Source organism: Lissotriton helveticus, chromosome 5_1 (assembly GCF_964261635.1).
Source record: "Lissotriton helveticus chromosome 5_1, aLisHel1.1, whole genome shotgun sequence".
Lineage (NCBI taxonomy): Eukaryota > Metazoa > Chordata > Amphibia > Caudata > Salamandridae > Lissotriton > Lissotriton helveticus.
Window position 1 is genome coordinate 1,641,669,885 of NC_136065.1, and position 21,664 is coordinate 1,641,691,548.

Consider the following 21,664-nt stretch of genomic DNA (forward strand, 5'->3'; position numbering starts at 1 on the left):
GGCCCCACTACTCACTGTTGCCGTCGGTAGGCCGAATAGTTGCCTCGGCACATTCACCGCCGATCGGGCTCTCCAGGGCGTCCGTCCCTCCTCCACGCTGCCGGCCCCTGACACCGGGCCGCGAAAATCGAGGTCCCGGCTGTGCCCGGGCCACCAGGCCACCTCTGCCGCTCCGGTCCGCCTGTCACGTCTACACTGCCCCAGGGCTCAGCCTGGCCCTGGGAGGATGGGTGCCAGCAGTCTCTCGGCCTCAGCCTCGGCCTCAGGGCCAGCGGGGCGCCGCAGCCGTCCCCTGGCCGCAACCCACTGCTCGGCTGCTCCAAAATCGAGGCCCCGGCTGCTCCGGGAGCGCGGGATCGCCACCGAACACACCGGATGGTCACTGGCGCCTCCGGTAACCTTAGCCCCGTTTTGGTTGCGGGTCAGTGGCTCGGGGACCAGGATAAGTCGTCGGATCAATGGCGGGCCGGCGGGAGCTCTAGCAGGCTACAACCCCCATCGCCGCTTGCGTAGCCACGTCCCCCCTTTCTATGTTTTTAGACGAAAAAATTACAAAAATATGTAAACCTTTTAAAATAGAAAATACATCTCTCCAACACCTGGAACAGGAGTTGCACATGAATCAAGACACACATATAAATGTCTCCTCCGCAAATTGGTCTACTTTTGAATTGTTGGACAATGAAAAAACCATGCGTTTAGGACGGAAAATTAAATCAGGCTCTCCCTGCGATCAGTTAACCTCTAAACTATTTTCTACTCTCGCTCCAGTGCTGGTTCATCCTCTCTCCTGCCTTCTAAACACATCCCTGACAGAAGCGGAATTCCCTAAAATCTGGAAGGCGGCAAGAGTAAAACCTCTATTTAAAAAGCCCGGTGCGGATATAAACACCTTCTCAAACTACCGCCCCATTTCCTTGCTACCCTTCTCAGGGAAAGTATTAGAGGCATTTGTTAATGAACAGCTGATAGGCTATCTCGAGAGAAACAATCTACTCGACTCCTCTCAGTCAGGTTTCCGTGCTGCTCACAGCACGGAGACAGCCCTGATCGAGGTTACCGATAATATCAGATTTGCCCTTGACAAACGTCAATCGTGCATTCTGGTACTTTTAGACCTATCGGCTGCCTTTGACACCATCTCCCATCACATCTTGGTTAGAAGCCTATTGGAGTGTGGTGTCAAAGGGCAGGTTTTAAGATGGTTTATCAGCTATCTATCAAATCGAACAACCACACTGCAAACAGATGAAATCTTAGCCAGCACACTGCCAGTTACAAGGGGTGTGCCGCAGGGCTCCATCCTTAGCCCTTCGCTCTTTAATGTTTATATGTCCCCTTTAGCTAATCTCATTAGGGCATATGGATTTGACGTGTTATCATATGCTGATGACACGCAAATACTAGTCACCCTTGGCCATGACATAAACGACACCAAAAAGCGCTTCAAAAATGCCTGGTAGAGGTAAAAAATTGGATGAGTCTGAATCACCTACAACTGAATGGTGCTAAATCTGAAATAATGACATTTGGCCAAGCCAGTGTACATTGGACCCAGGATTGGTGGCCCCCAGAAATGGGGGAATGCCCTGTCCCAAAGGAATCCGTCCGCAACCTTGGAATCCATATGGATAATAAATTATCCATGAAGGACCATGTAAACCACACCGTTGGGACTTGTTTTGGAATCATGCGTAGTTTACGCAGAGTTTTCAAATGGATACCAAAGGAAGCACGTAGAGTCCTAGTTCAGGGCCTTATAATTAACAGGCTAGATTATGGTAACTCCCTTTTACTTGCTATAAATGAGTGCCACATTAATAAATTACAAGTTGTTCAAAACACCGCCGCCCGTCTGATTTTGGGATTACCAAAACGATCCCCCTCCTTGCCATGCCTAAAAAGTCTACATTTGCTCCTCATAAAAAAAAGAGCCATTTTTAAAACCATGTGTTTGGTCCATAAGCATATGTATGGCACAGGACCAAAATACTGGAACCGAAAATTGACATGGTACCAGCCTGGGCGAGAACTGAGATCTAGCTCTAAGTTCCAACTCACGCCATTTAGAGTTCAAACAGTTAGAAATGGTGGACGTGCTTTCTCCCACATGGCACCAATCCTATGGAACAAACTTCCTTTAAACATCCGCACAACTATCGAACACATGAGTTTCCGAAAGTTGTTGAAAACGTGGCTTTTTAGTTAGGCCTCCATTCTCAGGATCATTCACTGTCTTTTTCTGGGATTGTCCGCATGCGCCATGAGACTCCCTCAGGGGATGTGATATGTTTGCGCAATACAAATATCCAGACTAGACTAGACTAGACATACACTAGGGAACACTATGCGTTGGGGTCCCCCTGTGATTAGCATGACCTCCTCTGTAAGGCACTAGTATATAATAGGGCAGGGGGATTGAAACTACCTCTTAAAACGCACCACGGGGTGCGTTTGCACACTGGTGAAGGGAGGGGGGGCCTACGATGACATGTGTGCAAACATGACCTGTGGGCGTTTTAAGTTGGGGATAAAGTCCCCTTGAATCCTGAGGGTCCCTGAGGGGAAACTAACCCACCAGGTACCTCCAGTATGCGCCACAGAGCTGCATTGCAGAGATGTGTAAAATGGGGCGTGGCCTCGGACCACCTCTCTGCAACGCAGCTCTGTGGTGTTTACTGGAGGTACATGGTAGACTTGTTGGACCCAGGGACTCTCAGGATTAAGAGGACTTAATTCCCCAAATTAAAATGCGCCACAGACAAATGGGATTGTTGTGGTTTGGGATAGACTAGCCTGTATGGTTAAACATCTTACTATGGTCATTAGTGTTTAGAATAGTTGTTTACAAGAGATATAAATATTAACTGGGAACTCTCTCCTGGGTGATAAGTGAGTGTAGTAGTTTATAAGGTTATAGCGAGTTCTCTGCTGTATGTCTCTCACTGGTTTTCTTAACTTATTAAAAAAAATGTAAATGGTATTTTATGAAGTATATTGAGGTTTACTTTGCTGGATGATGTCATTGTATTCTATTACATTGTTTTTTATAAAGCGCATGTCTACTCAACCGGGTATCCCAGTGCTGAAAGCAACCAACACCAGCCGATGTACCATAGTGAACCTTAGATTAGTGCAGGTATTAAATAAGGTTGGTTTTAAGAAGTTTCCTTAACCTGGCTTCTGACTATAGAAATCCCAGACCAGCAGGTAGATTGTTCTACAGTTTCGATACCAGGTACGCAATCGATCGGCCACTGTTAGACCTAGCTTGTCCAGTGGGTTTATCCTCAGATATCTTACTTTTTGGCCTTCTGTTTCTGACCTGTTGTTAGTTTTATGACTCTGGGCACTTTACCACTGTGGATCAGTGCTAAAGTGCATATGCTCTCCCTGTAAATTGTATTTATGGATTGGTAATTCCATGATTGGCATATTTGGTTCACTGGTAAACCCCTAGTACATTGCACTTTGTGTGCACAGGGCTTGTAAATCAAATGCTACTAGATGGCTTGCACCACTGATTGTGCCACCCACTTGAGTAGCCTGTAAATGTAACTCAGACCTGCCACTGCAGTATCGGCGATCTGTTTGGTGCTGCTATGTCGACCTGGCAAGTGCACCCACTTGCCAGGCCATGACCTTCCTTTTCTTACATGTAAGACACCCATAAGGTTAAGCACAGATCCTACGGATTTCCCTCCTCCTTGGGTTCAGCACAGCCCCTAGACTATAAAAGCTGACCTGTTTGTGAAGATTATGGGCCCGATTCACAGAACTAACATAAGACAAAATCCTAAACTTAGTACTTTTGGTATTCACAGAAGTTAGGATTTTGTCTTAAAACAAACTTAAGACAGACTTAAGACAAGTCTGCCTTAAGTCTATCTTAAGTCTGTCTTAAGTTTGTCTTAAGACAAACTTAAGACAAAATCTTAACTTCTGTGAATACCATAAGTAGTAAGTTTAGGATTTTGTCTTAAGTTAGTTCTGTGAATCGGGCCCTTTATGTCTGGCCACAGTTCACAATTTACAAAATATCATACACTTCCCCACCCAGTATCTTATCTGACTTGGTTCAAAAGGCACGTGCACCATGTGTCATGGTCATGCTATCTCTGGTCAGTATTTTAACTGTTCTTCTTGTGTCAACTGAGTGCCAGATGATGTTAGCAAATCCAAGGTCAAAGTGTCAGTAATATTTTCAGATGACCTAGTCACTCTGTATCTCTTTCAGACTTTTTCTGTGAATCCGTGCTCTGAGGAACTGCAGCTGTGCTGAGTTCACTTCTATTCCACACTTACAGATGAGGCTATCAGCCTATGTGATCATATAGCGGCAGAAATGATACATTTATAGACACCGTGAGGCTACACCCATTCAACACTCCATTGGGAAAAACTATACAAAGATAACTGGTATAGATATTAATTAATTAGGGTGAGGCAGGGACCCCTGGAGGCCTCATCTACTTATTACTGTGTGAGTATAAAGAACCTGGCCTGTGTTACTGGGAAGCCTTGACTAAGACACATGAACTCTTTTTTTTAATTATATATACCCCGATATTTAAACACAATACAATATATTATTAGATTTTTCAGAGTAAACAAGTTATTACATTCAAAGTAACAATATCCATATATATATATATATAAGTAATAGTTGATGTACTTTATACTTTAAAAGAATACAGAAAAATCCTAGTTTGATTAAATGAGATACAGTGTAGAAGTTAATAAATAAATAAAAAAGGAATCCAGCTGGAGTATAAGATACACCTAGGCAAACACTGAAATAATTTATCCACCACAGAATCAAGAATGGTAAAATAAATATAATAGATTAGAAAGCTCGGGTGAAGAAGATGAAACATACAAATATTATGTAAATAACCTTCAGCTGCCTACTTGACTAAGAGTTCATGTGTGTGTGCATTTGTATTTTGACATCCATTCTCTACATGTTTTTTGGTCTTATATGCTTTGGTTCTTCTTAGTGTGATAATAACTCTCAAAAAGTAGCCTAGTAAATACATGCTCAGGAGCACATACCCTTACCTCACAATGGCTACAGTGTCGGTGGTGCTGGAGGGAGTAGAACAGGGGGGTATGCAGTAAGTGAAAGACAGCAGATGTCTGACTAGCCTTAAACCTAAAGAGAACCCTATAGTCTTTGGGGATACATATATTCTGGGGACTGCTTCCCATTTTATTCAAGCATCTCGTCAAACTCATTGTACATGCGGGGGATTTGAGAGAGCGCAGTTATAACAAACTACATGTGGAAAAAGGCGGCAGATTTATCACAGAGAGGCCTGTAAAATGATCTAGAACCCAAACTATAGCGCAACAGCCACGAACAGTTAGTTGTGTCCTAGCCTAATAATGAGGATTGTGCGTGGCAGTGATAAAGTCAACCACTTGAGGTGAACTCATAGAACTCCAAGGACTTCTGGAAGTCCTTGAACTTGGCTGGCAACTACCTAAATCATCTAGAAAACCTTTCAATGAACATGTGATATAAGTGTTAAAGAAAGTGTTTAATCAAATTGATGAAATGAACAGCAGGCTGACACATGACGAATGCACAACTGACTTTAAAGCCTTTCAGCTTCTATTCCCTTTTACAAAAAGTAAACTCTTTCTTCTATAACCTCTACTAGTGCCCAGGTGACAGGATAACTAATTCCACCATTCCCTGCAGTGTATACTGGTGTCTTCATGGAACAGCCACCCTTTCATCCATCCTCCCCACTTTATGGGGTAAATTTGATCACACTCTATCCAGTTAGCTGCAATCAGGCTACCTAGCTCTTATTATAGTTCTCTGCACCACCAAGGATGGTATATGTTTTGGAAATGTCTCTGTTTTACTGCAGCCATACATAATTCTCTTGATCTACATCCCTGCAATTCACAATCCAAGAAAACAATAAAGATCTGGTTGTTCCATGGTAACTTACAGTTCTCACACAAATCACTCAACTCACTGCATCTCTACGGCCACTTGAAAGGTACTTGACATTCATCCTCACAAGTGAACCAACAAGACAAATGTTAGTGAATAAAGAATGAATTGTCACAGATGATCAGTTTCATGTATAATCACTTTAGAGCTAGACTTTACTCACCTCCATGTTTATGTTGGAGGACAAGTGTGCCTGGCCGTTCATTGAAGAGCATCGAACCAACTCGGCCTGTGCTTCCTTCACCTTGCCTTTGGTCAACAGCCACCTCACAGACTCAGGAATCCACCTGTGGAATTAAGGAAACTGAAGTAACAGTGTATTAAAACAATCAATTTTAGTCCTGTGCTTAGCTCTCAAATCACCTGGTGCATTGTCCATACGGAGATATAATCTTAATGATCTGTGAAGAAAACTCCTTAGAAAATAATCAGCCCGTAATATTCAATGAACAAACATTAATTCATTTAGAAACAAGTCGACATTCTGAAACATAGGGCCCGATTACAATCTTGACGAACAGGGTTACTCTTTCACAACACTGCAGGTATCTCGTCCGCCAAATAACGATTCCATTATATACTATGGAACTTGTAATATGGTGGATGGGATATCCGTCACATTTACGATGGAGTATCCTATCCGCAAAGATTGTAATCAGGCCCTTAATCATAATACCATTCTTTAATTTAATATTATATGATTAGCACAGCATGCATGTTTCACAACACTGCTGCTTCTTCTGTTAAATGAAAACAACATAAACCTTAACAAAAATCTCCATCATATATGAGAAATTACACTGAAAAAAACGTTTACATAGTTGTACATAAATAATCAGTTCTTACAACAATTAACCAATAATCAAATAATGATTGATAATTATCCCTGTTTGTTACACTATTTATAATTTAAAGAGAAGCACGTTGAAAACGTTGTAAAATTTGAAAAAGGTCACAAGAAGGTGTCACAATGTGCTTCTTAAACTCCTCCCAACTGTTCTTATATTCATTTAATATTAGCTATCAAGTTCTCCTTTCTAAGTTGTTATTGAATTTAAATGCATATTTAAACTAGAGAAATAACTAAATGTCCAATAAAGAACTCCATATCAGTCCCTATTGTTTTGAAAATAAATCACATTTCCATAGTATGAAACATTTCAATGCCCTGAAAAGAGTATTGTAAAATCTTCTTGTCCCTGAAATTAACACACAGTCAATTCATTCAAACATAAGCCAAAATAGTGGCAGTAGCAAATGTCCAAAGTAAAAACCATGTATTCATCATATAATCAAAAACTCACTGCATCTCTACGGCCACTTGAAAGGTACTTGACATTCATCCTCACAAGTGAACCAACAAGACAAATGTTAGTGAATAAAGAATGAATTGTCACAGATGATCAGTTTCATGTATAGAGGTGTCAGAGGTGGGTGTGGCAGGGGCCGCTTTGAAGTGGCTTTGTTCATTTCTCGAAGACCGGTCTTATCAGGTCTGGGAAGGCAGCAACAAGTCTTTATCCATCTCTCTCCAGTGGGGGGTGCCGCAGGGCTCGGCCTTGAGCCCGACATTATTTAATGTCTATATGGCCCCCCTGGAGGATGTGGTGGCCCCTTACAACATCAAGATCATCAGCTATGCTGATGATACTCAGCTGGTGGTCGCCCTTCCTCAACTGGTGGAGAACCCTGACTTGTTGCACTCATGCCTGGTGGATGTCTACACCTGGATGAGCAGTTCAGCTTTGAAGCTGAACGGCTCTAAAACAGAGATTATGTTACTTGGAAACAAAGCTCCCCCATTGCCATTAACATGCTGGCCAAGCTGTATGGGTGACTTCCCCACCATGAAAGATGAGATTAAGAGCCTGGGAGTCTGGCTCGAGCAAGATCTTTCCTTCAGAACTCACGCCAAAAGAACTGCGGGAGTATGTTTTGCCCTGCTGCGGGCTGCTCGTAAAATCTTCCCGCTCCTTCCCCTTTCATCGAGGAAGCTGTTGATTCAGGGGCTGATAACATCTCGCCTTGACTATAGCAATGGTCTTTTTCTAGGCGCCCCTGAATCCACTTTTAACAAACTTCAGCAGGTGCAAAATGCGGCGGCCAGACTTCTGATGGACATCCCCAGAACAGAATCTGCCAGACCCGCCCTTAAGGCTCTGCACTGGTTACCGGTGCGGGAGAGAGTGAAGTTTAAGGCACTCTGTACCGCACACAAAATTCTTCAGGGTAACGGACCACCAATCCTGGAGAACTTGGTAGTGCCTTACAAAGCGAACAGAGCGCTAAGGTCCGATCAGAAATGCTTGCTCCACGTCCCGAGAGTAAAAAGATCGCGCACGGGCGGGAGACGTTTCTCTGTGCATACAGCAACTCTCTGGAACTCTCTGCCACTAAAACTCCGCGCCGAGACCTGCATTTTGCGCTTTCGTAGGGGCCTGAAAATTCATTTGTTCCCGGTGTGAGCGGGTACAACTAACTTATGGTTCACGGTTGATGCACTGTTCATAGCGCCGGGATGCCCTAGGGTAGCTGTGCGCTATATAAGTCTTTTTAATAATAATAATAATAATAATAATAATCACTTTAGAGCTAGACTCTACTCACCTCCATGTTTATGTTGGAGGACAAGTGTGCCTGGCCGTTCATTGAAGAGCATCGAACCAACTCGGCCTGTGCTTCCTTCACCTTGCCTTTGGTCAACAGCCACCTCACAGACTCAGGAATCCACCTGTGGAATTAAGGAAACTGAAGTAACAGTGTATTAAAACAATCAATTTTAGTCCTGTGCTTAGCTCTCAAATCACATGGTGCATTGTCCATACGGAGATATAATCTTAATGATCTGTGAAGAAAACTCCTTAGAAAATAATCAGCCCGTAATATTCAATGAACAAACATTAATTCATTTAGAAACAATTCGACATTCTGAAACATAGGGCCCGATTACAATCTTGACAAACAGGGTTACTCTTTCACAACACTGCAGGTATCTCGTCCGCCAAATAACGATTCCATTATATACTATGGAACTTGTAATATGGTGGATGGGATATCCGTCACATTTACGATGGAGTATCCTATCCGCAAAGATTGTAATCAGGCCCTTAATCATAATACCATTCTTTAATTTAATATTATATGATTAGCACAGCATGCATGTTTCACAACACTGCTGCTTCTTCTGTTAAATGAAAACAACATAAACCGTAACAAAAATCTCCATCATATATGAGAAATTACACTGAAAAAAACGTTTACATAGTTGTACATAAATAATCAGTTCTTACAACAATTAACCAATAATCAAATAATGATTGATAATTATCCCTGTTTGTTACACTATTTATAATTTAAAGAGAAGCACGTTGAAAACGTTGTCAATTTGAAAAAAGTCACAAGAAGGTGTCACAATGTGCTTCTTAAACTCCTCCCAACTGTTCTTATATTCATTTAATATTAGCTATCAAGTTCTCCTTTCTAAGTTGTTATTGAATTTAAATGCATATTTAAACTAGAGAAATAACTAAATGTCCAATAAAGAACTCCATATCAGTCCCCATTGTTTTGAAAATAAATCACATTTCCATAGTATGAAACATTTCAATGCCCTGAAAAGAGTATTGTAAAATCTTCCTGTCCCTGAAATTAACACACAGTCAATTCATTCAAACATAAGCCAAAATAGTGGCAGTAGCAAATGTCCAAAGTAAAAACCATGTATTCATCATATAATCAAAAACACTAGTATGCAAGACCTGTCACCATAAATTGTTCAATCCATTCCTGTACAATCTCAATAGTATTAAATGTATTCACATCCAGAATACTTCAAATCAGAGCAGTAATTTCATTTATCTTTCAAATTTCATAACCTGAAATGTCTACAATAATAATATGCCAACGTCCAATGCATAATTAAATTTATAGTCATTTGCATTATAATTGCATTGGAAAAAACATATGAATTCTATTGTGGTTTTGAATAGTTAATCTGAGATGTATATCTTAAATTATAATTTGCCCATCCCTGTTTCCTAATACCCAAATGTCTTGGATACAAAAAGAAAAATTACTCCATCCTGATATGAAACATTCCATGCAGCCCAACAATAAGATTAGTGGAAATTCATTCAACTGAATCTGTAGCTTCCTAAAATTAACAGCCTTTCCTTCCATAATGATCACCATTACCGCAAACTCTGCTTACCTTATATTTCGGAATTATAAATAATCTCTTTATATTTTAAGGTCTATCCATTTGGCATCATGTTAAGAGTATCTAAACACGATAACACAATGAAAAAACATGAAAAATATTGCCCAAATACCAAATTAAGAATCAAACTATTGACTGATAAACTACCATAGTTTTTAGTTCTTGCCCAATATCTATGCATAAATAAAATAATTTCCCAATCAAACTACACCATAGTAAACTAAGCATCAGTACAAGCTGCCTTTTTTTTGTCCATTATAAATTCCCCACCAAATGCGCACACTGTCTTACCCCAGAAAAAAACTCACTCCATATCTGGATGGTTAGCACTGTACCTCAGACCCCAAACAATTTCTTGACTCAAATACAAAAGACCTCAACAAATATAAAAATCCATTACAAATCACATAAACTCAAATCAAAACAGTAACATAAACCTGAAAATACAAATGTCAATAAAGTAAAAAATTAAATGTAGAACAGAATATTCTATATTGGAATCCAATACCTCATGGGCATCATGGTAGAGTTCAATGCTTAATCACAAAACCCACTTTGACATTGATTATATAGTCATTCATCGTGAAATTATCATGATTAACAAAGATCATTCCTTAACTAACTACTTAACATAACTACAAAGATATCAGCAATGTACCACAAAAGACAACCAAATTGATGTGACATTTTTTTATAAACCTTTTCTATCACCATTATCACAATAGAAATACCATGATTGTTACTGTTTCTTAAAACAATATATCAACAATGGATCACAATTAACAAAATAAGTGTTGAAAATGTACTCATTACCAACCACCTATTTCTATATCATGAAGCAATACCATCCAGAAGAAAAATAATTACAATTCTCCTAAAGTAAAACTTATAGTTCCCTGTCTGAATTCATACCAAATGTTAGTGTTTTTATTTTGTTGATCCAAAAAGCCTCCCTTGCCTTTAACCTTTTTTTCAACATTATCTCCTTTTCTACTTCCATTTAGGTCTACTGGAAGAGTGAGGTGTGGAATCAAATTCCTGAATACGCAAGATGAACTTAAAACATATATTCTCCTGCTATGGGTCTACTCACTCACCATACGGTAATGATCCCCAAAATATAGGGAGATGTTACAGCGACAAGCAGCCAGCGCCAGTCCCGGATCAGGTACGCCACTAATGGTAGAAGCATAAACCCAACGCTCCAGTACAGGCTCATCAGGCACCCAATGAAGGTGCGGTGCTTCGTATCCACCCATTCCAAAGCTGGAAGATAAGAGACACTGATCAGACATTGAATATTGGTGGTCACACTGTAGCTCAAGGTTCTGTAACTAAATCATGGAGATTCTTCATATACCAAGCTCTTCAGACCACCTTGGAGCTTTTCTTTTTAGTTTACCTTTTGAGTCGGAATTTATCTGTTTATTACTTCTTTAAAACCACAAACTACCAACCCATACTGCCATCACAATGCACAGTAGGTTTGTACCTTAAATAACGGGAAAGTTTGTGAGCAATTCCTTGTAGTGGAACTGAAGACAGGTCTTGGACCATTTGGATTTGACAAAGTAGCGATTTCACATTGGTCAGCCAAGGTTGTAGATGGCTATAGAACTCTTTATCTTTTTGCCATTAGTCATATTTAGCACTTGTCTTTACCACCCAAAAACAGTGTCAAGAACAGAAACAAAAACCCAGTTTGCTCTATATAGTCCCTTATGACACAACAGTGCCATTTGTTATACTAAGCATGTGATTATTTAATGGAGACTTGAGTTCTATTTCAATCGCTGTAAAAAACATGGATGTAAGAGGGTATGAAAAGAGCAAGTCACCTCTATGAAAAAGCCTACTGACTTATGACCCAGTAGATCCTGTGCCCTGGAGGGTCTGAACGTTAAATCCTTCTGGCTGGGCTCACCTTGGTTGAGATACCAATTTTTTTTATAGATGCCATCATCACACTGTAAACATTATACTTCATTTCTCTCAGTCTAAAAAAAACACATTTCAGGCATGTAAAACATTCAAGGAGGTGATGTTAGCCTCTCTTCCAAGGCCCCCACTGAGTTAGTGCTTAGACCACTATGTGAAAGGCTTCGCTGTTTAAAAACAAAAAGTGTATGAGGTTACTCTCTAAAAATATTCTATGTAGAATTTGGAGTGACTCCTCCAGATTAAGGGATCATAGGGGCCCTGTTGCCAAATAACACGAGTTCTGCTCCTCAGACTGATATTGATGATTTACTATGGAAATCACTGTACAAGTCTTGTTGTGAACTGTAAGGTGTTTGCTTTTTTGACAATGTAAATTGTTACCCATGGAGCACATACTCTCTTTCACTACAAATGATATTATCAAGGCTGACAGATTATTTTTAATATCACTTTTGGAAATTTATAGCCAAGATCAAGTGCATCTGCAGTGATACTGTATGCGAATCTGGAAATCGTGATGAAGGCTTTAGACTGAAGAACATGCAAAGAAACTACTTGCATAGTATGAAGACACTCCTGAATAGACTTATAAATCAAAATGTGTTGTTGCCTGACATCCAAATGTGATGTATGGTGTTGCCTGACTTCTGGATCTGATGTGTGTTGTTGCCTCTCCTTCGTATAGGCTTCTCTTACTTTTCCAGTTGTTCTGGGCCGCGTCAACACTTGTCAAAGTGGCAACACTGGACAGCCTGCTACAGTTCATTTCTGGAAACAGTTCCACTGTGTCTACTTACAGAAACCTAACACAGCTCTTGCACAACATACCAGAGAAAGAATCTTATGAAGTCTGACATCATCGTCCTTCACAGCACCCGTCATACTTGGTTTCTTATGATGTATATCATGAAAATGTCTAGATTGGCACAGTTGGTGGAAAACAATGGGTTGGAATGGTACCTTGAGCTGTTGCCACTAGTTAACCTATTTGCCAGCATTCCTCTGATCAGTTCTTGTGTGCCTAATGTAACACTTGAAGTGGCCCAGTACATGCACAGGCATGGGTCCCTTGATCACGGTCCCACAGGATCCGAGATATACCACTAATCATGCCAAAACTTAGCTGAAGTTGTTTCTATTCACTTCAGTAGGAGCCTCCTTTTGGTGGTTTGGAGTGGACTATGCCCATGAAGAGCAGGGCTTGTTCAAATTCACACAAAGGGACTCTGTCTAGAGTGACACAGTAGATGAAAAAGTGAAGGGATGGAATAATATCCAAAATGATAGTGTCTGGTCACTTTGCAATAATTTCACCTATTACTGTTTGTGTCTTTGATGAAATACCCTAAGTGATTCATGGTGTGCCACATGAGCCGAGCCATGCCTCACTGAAGAGGACTCACAAGTTTGAAATTGGTCTGGGGTTGTGTTAGAGGCCTTTTCTGGGTCTGTTGGTACAGGATGGTTTGTTGCAGTGAGGAGTAGTAAAACACACAAGATGATGGACAGAATGTTGCAGAATGGCAAAACATTCATCCCCATTCACAGATCTGGGTTTAATCCATCGCTATTTTGCTCACCAAGCCACCCCAGTTCAGACACGGCCAGTGAGGAGTAGTGTCAGTACCGATTTACATAAAGCTTGCCTCTACCTGCAGTAGGTAAGTGGGTGAACGTAATGGATTGTAATGTTACCCAGAGTGATTTGCAAATGGTTTAGACTATTTGTAAGTATTTCTGCATCATAGTTTTGGGTGTTTGATTTGATACCCCAAGTGGTCCAAGGTGCGCCCTGGTATGGATCTCTTTTTTGCTACATCACAGCATACAAGTCATACCTCACTGAAAAAGCCTCAAAATGCTGAAACCTATCTGAGGCTGTTTGAGTTACCTTCTGGTACAGAATGGATTGTTGCTAGGAGGAGCAGGGTCAGTACTGATTTACATAAAGGAGGCCTCTATCGAAAATATCACAATATTTGCAAGCAGTTTAGACTTTTTGAAATCATATCTTGCATCACCTTTTGTGAATTTAACTTTGATAATGCCAGGGTAGAAATGTTAGCAGCAGTTTTCAAGTATGTGCCTTTGGTCTATTCCCTTTCCATTCAATGTACTTATGCAAAAGTTCTTGACATATTCAAAACAGTTCTAATGAGAATTTTGTAAAGGTACCTTTGGACCTCAATCGGAAACAGATTAGTTTATCTCTTTCCTACACTTCATTAAGAATAAAATGGTCAACTCACCCTGAGACCTTCTAGTCTCTTCCCATCATTCACTCTGGTCCTGAAGAAAGCCTACTCGACCTACAAAGGCGGAATAAAGGCTGAAACATGTCGGCCATTTTTTTAAAGGACAACTAAAGTGCGGGAGACTCATAACTTAATCTCAACACTCACCGATTCCATTTTTTAACCTATATCTCGAATCCAGAACCATTAAATCAACCACTGGCTCTACGAGTATTTTTAAATTCACATATGACCACAGTACCCCTGATCACTACTGCACTAACCAGGGGCATATCTCCGGGTGGACTATTTGTAAGCATTTCTGCATCATAGTTTGGAGTTTTTGATTTGATACCATAAGTGGTCCAGGGTATGCCCTGGTGTGGATCCCTTTTTTGCTACATCACAGCATACAAGTCATACCTCACTGAAAAGGCCTCAAAATGCTGAAACCGTCTGAGGCTGTTTGAGTTACCTTCTGGTACAGGATGGATTGTTGCTAGGAGGAGCAGGGTCAGTACTGATTTACATAAAGAAGGCCTCTATTGAAAGTATCCCAATATTTGCAAGCGGTTTAGACTATTTGAAATAATTTCTTGCATCGTCTTTTGTGTATTTAACTTTGATAATGCCAGGGTAGAAATGTTAGCCGCCGTTTTCAAGTATGTGCCTTTGGTCTATTCCCTTTCCATTCAATCTACTTATGCAAAAGTTATTGACATATTCAAAACAGTTCTAATGAGAATTTTGCAAAGGTACCTTTGGACCTCAATCGGAAACAGATTAGTTTATCTCTTTCCTACACTTCATTAAGAATAAAATGGTCAACTCACCCTGAGACCTTCTAGTCTCTTCCCATCATTCACTCTGGTCCTGAAGAAAGCCTACTCGACCTACAAAGGCGGAATAAAGGCTGAAACATGTCAACCATTTTTTTAAAGGACAACTAAAGTGCGGGAGACTCATAACTTAATCTCAACACGCACCGATTCCAGTTTATTAACCTATATCTCGAATCCAGAACCATTAAATCAACCACTGGCTGTACGAGTATTTTTAAATTCACATAGGACCCCAGTACCACTGATCTCTACTGCACTAAGCAGGGGCATATCTCCGGGTGGAGAAAGCACAATCACTAACCCTATAATGATGCTGCCACGTGATTAAGAGGTGGAGAATCAAGATATACCACCATAATCCATCTTTGACACATGATGGAAGGTTTTTTATTGGGATACTGAACACGACGATCCACTGACCCAGGTTATGCAGGACAAGTGCTCCATTCCCCACCTGATCTTTGGATATTCAAAACAGCAACATTTTATGTGCTTTATCCTCATGTTTATTAGTTTTTACTGAATCAGATAGCATTGCAAAACTTGTGTGTACATGTACAGGGTTTAACAGGGAGACATGAAATACTGGATGCCTTTTTGTGCTCGGTAGCAATGTAAAAACTGCAGGATTGAAAGCCATTTAATGACCTATTATCCAATAAAACATTAAATCACTTTAAATGGTAGTATTTGTTGGAAAACCACATCCAATGTCCAGGTGCTGGGGTCCATTTAGCATCAACATATTTCATATTTAATAGCTTGACCAGAAAAGGTGTCTCCAACTGTGTGAATGGTTTGATGTAAAGTATAATTGAGTTGGTTCATATCTGCAGTATTAGATGAACCTGAAAGAGGTAACATTTGTGTATGCTATAAAAAAGTAAGAGAAAAAGGTTTTTTGCATTGTTTTACAAAAATTCTGTCATCCATGGTACTTCTCCCCACCTAGAGTGTGGGGTACATCTTAATCTTTAAATCACAAATATGGAATTGCCATCCATTCAAGAAACAAAGCACTTTATGGATAAATGCTTATTCACATTAAAGAGTGCATGCACACCGGTAAGCAATAGTCTTCATTCCTTTCTGTGCTCTTAAAGTCACTAGGTTTAATGTTAAATTGCATTGTCCTGTAAGGTAGCAGATACACATACAACAAACTTCCAATCACACTATACACAATTGAATTTGCTACTGTCTGATTTGAATTAAGCAACTGATTTCTCCTTTGAGTCCTCCTGAATGAGCTCTGTCCTAAATGAGTTCATACTTCTGAAGAATAATCTTGCTATTGCTTCACAAAACACATGTACAAATCCGTCTACCTCTGTTAAATTGTTGTTGTTGTTGTAGTAACTTTATTCGATAAAAATCTTATCATAAAAGTAAATACATTTTCCAATCTTAAATACCAGCCATAAAATTCATGTATCAAGTTTACAAAGAGCAATGCAATAAAAACAATAAAAAGACATATTTACAATAAAAACCAGAAGGCTAGAAAAATACATCAGGAATAATCACCTATATCGCTTGCAGTCCTCAAATCATATTGGATTGTATCAGCTTTGTCCGGATCTGCCAGGCGATTCCCAAATACTTAGCACCCCCCACATCCAATAGTCAAGGATTTAGTATCTGTTGTGAGGATGCGTTGGGCCATCCTGTGATGTCTAAAACCCATCTCCTTGCATAATGGTTTCAGTCATCTTCTTCTCACCCCACCGTAGGCTTTACAGGCAAACAAGAAATGCCCTAATGACTCTCTGGGAGCTGGACAACCTGGGCATGGAGCTTGTGGAGACCCAGACTTTTTCCATCCCTCAGTGAATTCATTTAACGGGAGGGTCCCATACCTTAGCTTTAAGTAGAGTGATCTATCTCTTGGGGATTGGATAAAGTCTAAAAAAGTTCAAGCATCCTTGCTGGTTTATACTCCAGAAACTGTGCAGTTAGATGCCCCCAGTTAGAGCCCCGTAATTCCTCTGCCTGTACCCACCCTGTGGAAGAAGTGTGGCTCACCAGTTAGAGGCGGCAGACCCAGAAGCAGAGGTCGGCCTGGGACCAGGGTTCAATCCCCGACGCGGCAGGGTACAGGACCAATGTCAGCGGGCTTGATAAATCTCGCCTCGGTGCCTCTCTAACAATGGGTCCCACGCTGCAACTCTGGGCAATAGCTTGCTTAATCTCCACAACGGCCCCCTCGCTGCTGGGGATGCCTGGCTTCACCTTGAGGGTGTCCAATAGGGACCATCTCACAGGGAAAGCCAGGATGGGTTCCCCAGAGGTACACAGCGCCAAGAAACCCCAGGGTGAACGTGCGCTCTACAAATACATACCAACAACAACAACTCCCAATATATTTCCTTAATGGCTTGTTTGGGGGGGGGGGAATTGGCTCTTCCATGACTCCTCCAGCCCTAGGTTTTTGGCCAACTGCCTCAATTTACTCAGCCACACGATCTTATTGCAGCTGTTCAAGTTAATGAGCTCATCAAGAGCTACCACATAGTTGGCAAGTTCGGGCGTTCTTCTTAGCCGCACCCAGAATAGTAATGGTCGGAGGCATACTACATCTTTGATTGAGCGTTTGCCCATGTCATGGAGAAGGGGCTTTAAAGGAGTAGACACTGGGAGGGACGACAAATCTCTCAGGAACTTGCTCTCAGCTCTGACCAAATCCACAGTGTTCTCGAAACCCCACAATTCTGAACCGTACACTGCTGAGGCTAGTGCCTTTCCCTCATATACCACAAGTGCCGATGCTATCGGTCTGCTGATGGATCTCCGTTGTTCTCTCAGGATTGCTCCTGATACTCTTTTAAGATTGAGGAGCATTTTGGTCACATGGGAGTTCCATTTCATCATGTTGTTAACCCTGACTCTCAAGTAGTCAAATGCCTTCACAACCTCTAACGGGGACCCATTAAGGGTAATGTTAATCCTCCTTGATCTTTTTGAGGGGGACAGTAACATTAACTTAGTTTTGGAGGTGTTAATTGTCAAACCCCTTTCTTCGCAGAACAAGCTAAACCTGTCCAACAATTTCTGAAGGCCCACAGGGGTTTTGGACATCAGGAGGGTATCATCGGCAAAGAGCAGGGTGGGTATTTTCTCCCCGCCAGGACTGGGGCATCGGCTGGGTCCTCTCTCAAATGGTCCACCACCCCATTAACAAAGAGAGAGAACAAAGTCGGGGCCATCACACAGCCCTGGCGAACCCCCCTGTTCACAGCCACCTTTTCAGTCAGCTGGCCCTGATTCCCCCATCTGATTTTGGCATAATTGCCCTCATGTAGTCTCTTAACGAATTCAAGGAGATAAGAGGGAAAGCCCAGATCATGTAACACTTGCCAGAGCTTTTCGCGGGGCACCACATCAAAGGCGGTCTTCAGATCTATGAAGGCCAGGTATAAGCTGCCTTTTCCAATGGACACAGTTTTCCAGTATACCGCAAAGAACCTGAAAACCTGGTCCATTGTACCCACCTTCTGCCTGAATCCCGCCTGGAAATGCGTAAGGATGTTTCCTTCATCCAACCATAATCCTATTCTAGAGACAATGACCCAGCCAACTACTTTCTGAATGACATCGATTAAACTAATCGGCCTGTAATTGGCCGGGTCCTCTCTAGCGCCTTTCTTAAATACTGTTACCACTTCAACTCCCCTCCATGAATCAGGGACAGATTGCCTCTGTGCAATCATATTCATTAGTGGGGCAATGAAGTTGGTCCAAAGCATGGGGTCATTTAAAAATAAATCACCCGGCAAGCCATCCGGCCCGCGGACTTTCCCGGGGCCATGTTCTTAATGGCCGATTGAACCTCCTGCACTGTAAACGGATCTGCTAAAACAGGATTTTCTAAGCATACCTGGCTACTTTGCGGTGTCACTAGATCTGCCTCGGCGCAGTTTAGTTTAAAAAAGTGGCTATACCATTGCTGTTCTGTAATATGATTTGGGATGGGGGCAGCTCCCCTTCTGCTCGATTTATTAATTAGGGCCCAAAATATAGTTGAATCTTTTGACTGGGCTGCGGTTTTAAGTTCCTGCCAGTGTTTTTCCTCCCAGTCCCGCTTAGCTGCTTCTATGGTATTGTTGTACTCCTTTATAGCCACCCTTACTGCTGAGACGTCTTTTTTGCGCAGGGCTATCGATAAATCCTTTCTCTTTTTTCTGCACCGAGATGTGTACCATACGCTTCCTGATTTTACTACACTACATTTAGGCCTTCCAGTATCCTTAATAATAAAATAGGAGCCCAGCGTCTCTATTGTATTTTTATAAAATTCATTCAAATGGAAAACCTGCTTTTTCCCCTGGGCTGTGCTAAAATATACAACGTCAGTGCTCTTCTCCTCTACCAGTTCTCTAATACTAATTAATACATCTTCCTGGTATGCAACCTTTTGCCATTTCAATCTACGGTTACAATTAGATGGAACCACCTCCTTTGTTAGTAGTAGCGGGGCATTTGATGACTTTTCCCTAGTTCTCCATCTTATTTTCATGCATAGAGGGTTATGGTCGCTATCCTGCGACGGTTTATCCTCCATATCCACTAGGTCACCCCATAGGCGAGTGTCGAGCAAGATATAATCAATGTGCGAGGGGCCACTGAGTCTGTTATATGTGTTCGCCCCTTTTGGATCAGAAGCTGTCCTGCCATTCACAGCTCGTAGATTATATTCTAATGTTATCGCATTGATTTGAATTGCCCTAGGTGACCATTTCTTAATAGGGGGCAAGCTCAATATAGGGATAGATTGTTTAACATCTTCTTCATTAGTACCCAGGAGGTCCTCCTCACTTAGGGGTTCGTAAGTACAATTTAGATCTCCTCCCACAATAATATTGGACGGGCGGAAATACTAGCTAAAGCTGCTCCTAAGGCTGCTACAGTAGTTGAAATTTGGGCCCATGCGGTTCCTCTCGCATAGACATGAAACAGCTCCACATTATTGCCCTTGGGCAGGCCTTTAATTGTTAGGTGTAAAATGTCCTCCGAGGGTGGGTTATTCATCGTAATATCCCAATTTAGAGCAATGTCAACCCATATAAGAAGGCCCCCCGACAGTCGACCCTTCCTTGATCTAATAGCCGGGATAAAATAGGAAGTAAACCCACGCTTGTATAGGGGAGTCGTGCTCCAAGTCTCTTGGAACATGCATACCTCGTGCTTCTCGATAAATTCATTCCATTCTGGGATTACCAGTTTTTTTTGGAGGCCTGCTATATTCCAGGAGAGGAGCTTTATCACTCTTGAGTTATCATATTCTGCCCCTGCTAGGCACTGGGTATCCATACCCCTCCCAGAACCAGTCATGTCTCCCTGCTCACCCAGATTTCCCTTATCGAGTGAGCAGTTTGAAGGGATAACTCTAGTTAGTCAATCTATTCTATTCAGGTCAGAGTCTTCCGTTTGCCTATCTATGGACCAACAAGGCAATCGCCTGATTTGAATGTCCGAATACTTAGGGGTCAAGACCGATACTCAAGGGCTACTAAATTCTCTGCTAATACTGGGTTGCATAGCTGTATTTCAATGCAATCTGTGTGTGAGCTAAAGAGGGACAACCTTCTTACCCTAATCATGTCCTCCCTGATGATCGATCTGCACCCCCTCACATGGCGGAGCCAGTGGATCGCTTTATTCTGAATGGAATCACTATTTTCATATCCCGCAGACCCACTAAGCTTGGGGACCTTCGTCATATACACTACTGTTGCTGGGTCTCTGTTAAATGGGCTGCCCTGACTGTCTCCCATGCTCCTTCTTTCTCTATCCAGGAGCGTGTTGCTGCTGCTCATATTACTGGGGTACGAATCCGTATCGCTGCCTCTCACACCCCGTTCTTTCCTAAACTGAACATGTGGCCTAGGACTGGGATGCCCTAAACTAGTACACCCACCTGGTGGCCTTTGAACTGTGTTACCTCTTGGTAGCAAAGATCCCCCTCCTATCCATGATATAGTAGGTAAAGTTCGAGCTGTGGACTCTCTCAATAATGGCCCTCCTCCTGTCGTTAGTTTGCTAGGAGAAATTCCCCTTATTGCTGTAGCGGGAATAGAGGATATCGCTGGTTGGTGATCTATGATCCTATGCTCTTCTACTTTGTGTGTTAGCACCTCCAGTGATTTTTTTATTTCTGCCAATTCCCTCTCCAAATTTTCTAATTTTTGCAGCAATATTTTGTTAAAATGGGGGCATTTAGTGCATATTACAGGGTCAATAATACTTGATTCTGATTCCCTAACGTCACATGTTATGGTAATAATTAGATCTCCTGAATCCCCTTCTAGGACAGCAAATCTTAGAGCAACTGATACCCATCCCAGGAGGGTTTGTTTGCAGGTCCAATGACTTGTTAGGTGTTTTCATCCCATTCAAAGTCTCTATGGGGTCTGTCTCTATAATACCCTCAAATGAGCTATGAACTTCACAGATAGGT

At 41.6% G+C, this 21,664-nt stretch overlaps 2 protein-coding genes across 4 annotated transcripts in view; one reads left to right on the forward strand and one right to left on the reverse strand.

Moving 5' to 3' along the window:
* The window catches only part of LOC144755680 (solute carrier family 22 member 7-like), a 177,675-nt gene that overhangs the window by 82,752 nt on the left and 73,259 nt on the right, over positions 1 to 21,664 (reverse strand). Inside the window, exons 4-5 of the mRNA XM_078644851.1 lie at positions 11,288 to 11,456; positions 8,579 to 8,702 (exon numbers count right to left, since the gene is read on the reverse strand). Of these exons, the coding sequence (XP_078500977.1) occupies positions 8,579 to 8,702; positions 11,288 to 11,456 (293 nt within the window). The remainder of the gene's footprint in view (positions 1 to 8,578; positions 8,703 to 11,287; positions 11,457 to 21,664) is intronic.
* Positions 1 to 21,664, forward strand: part of LOC144755679 (uncharacterized) — a 274,169-nt gene that overhangs the window by 74,737 nt on the left and 177,768 nt on the right. For 2 of the 3 annotated variants that reach the window (XR_013594952.1, XM_078644850.1), the window contains exon 3: positions 11,195 to 11,358. Coding sequence is in view for 1 of the 3 variants with exons in the window: in XM_078644850.1 (XP_078500976.1) it covers positions 11,319 to 11,358 (40 nt within the window). In the remaining 2 variants the exon portion in view is untranslated. Of the gene's footprint in view, positions 1 to 11,194; positions 14,303 to 15,120; positions 16,277 to 21,664 lie in introns of those variants that run through there. The other variant, XR_013594953.1, reaches the window with a different exon arrangement.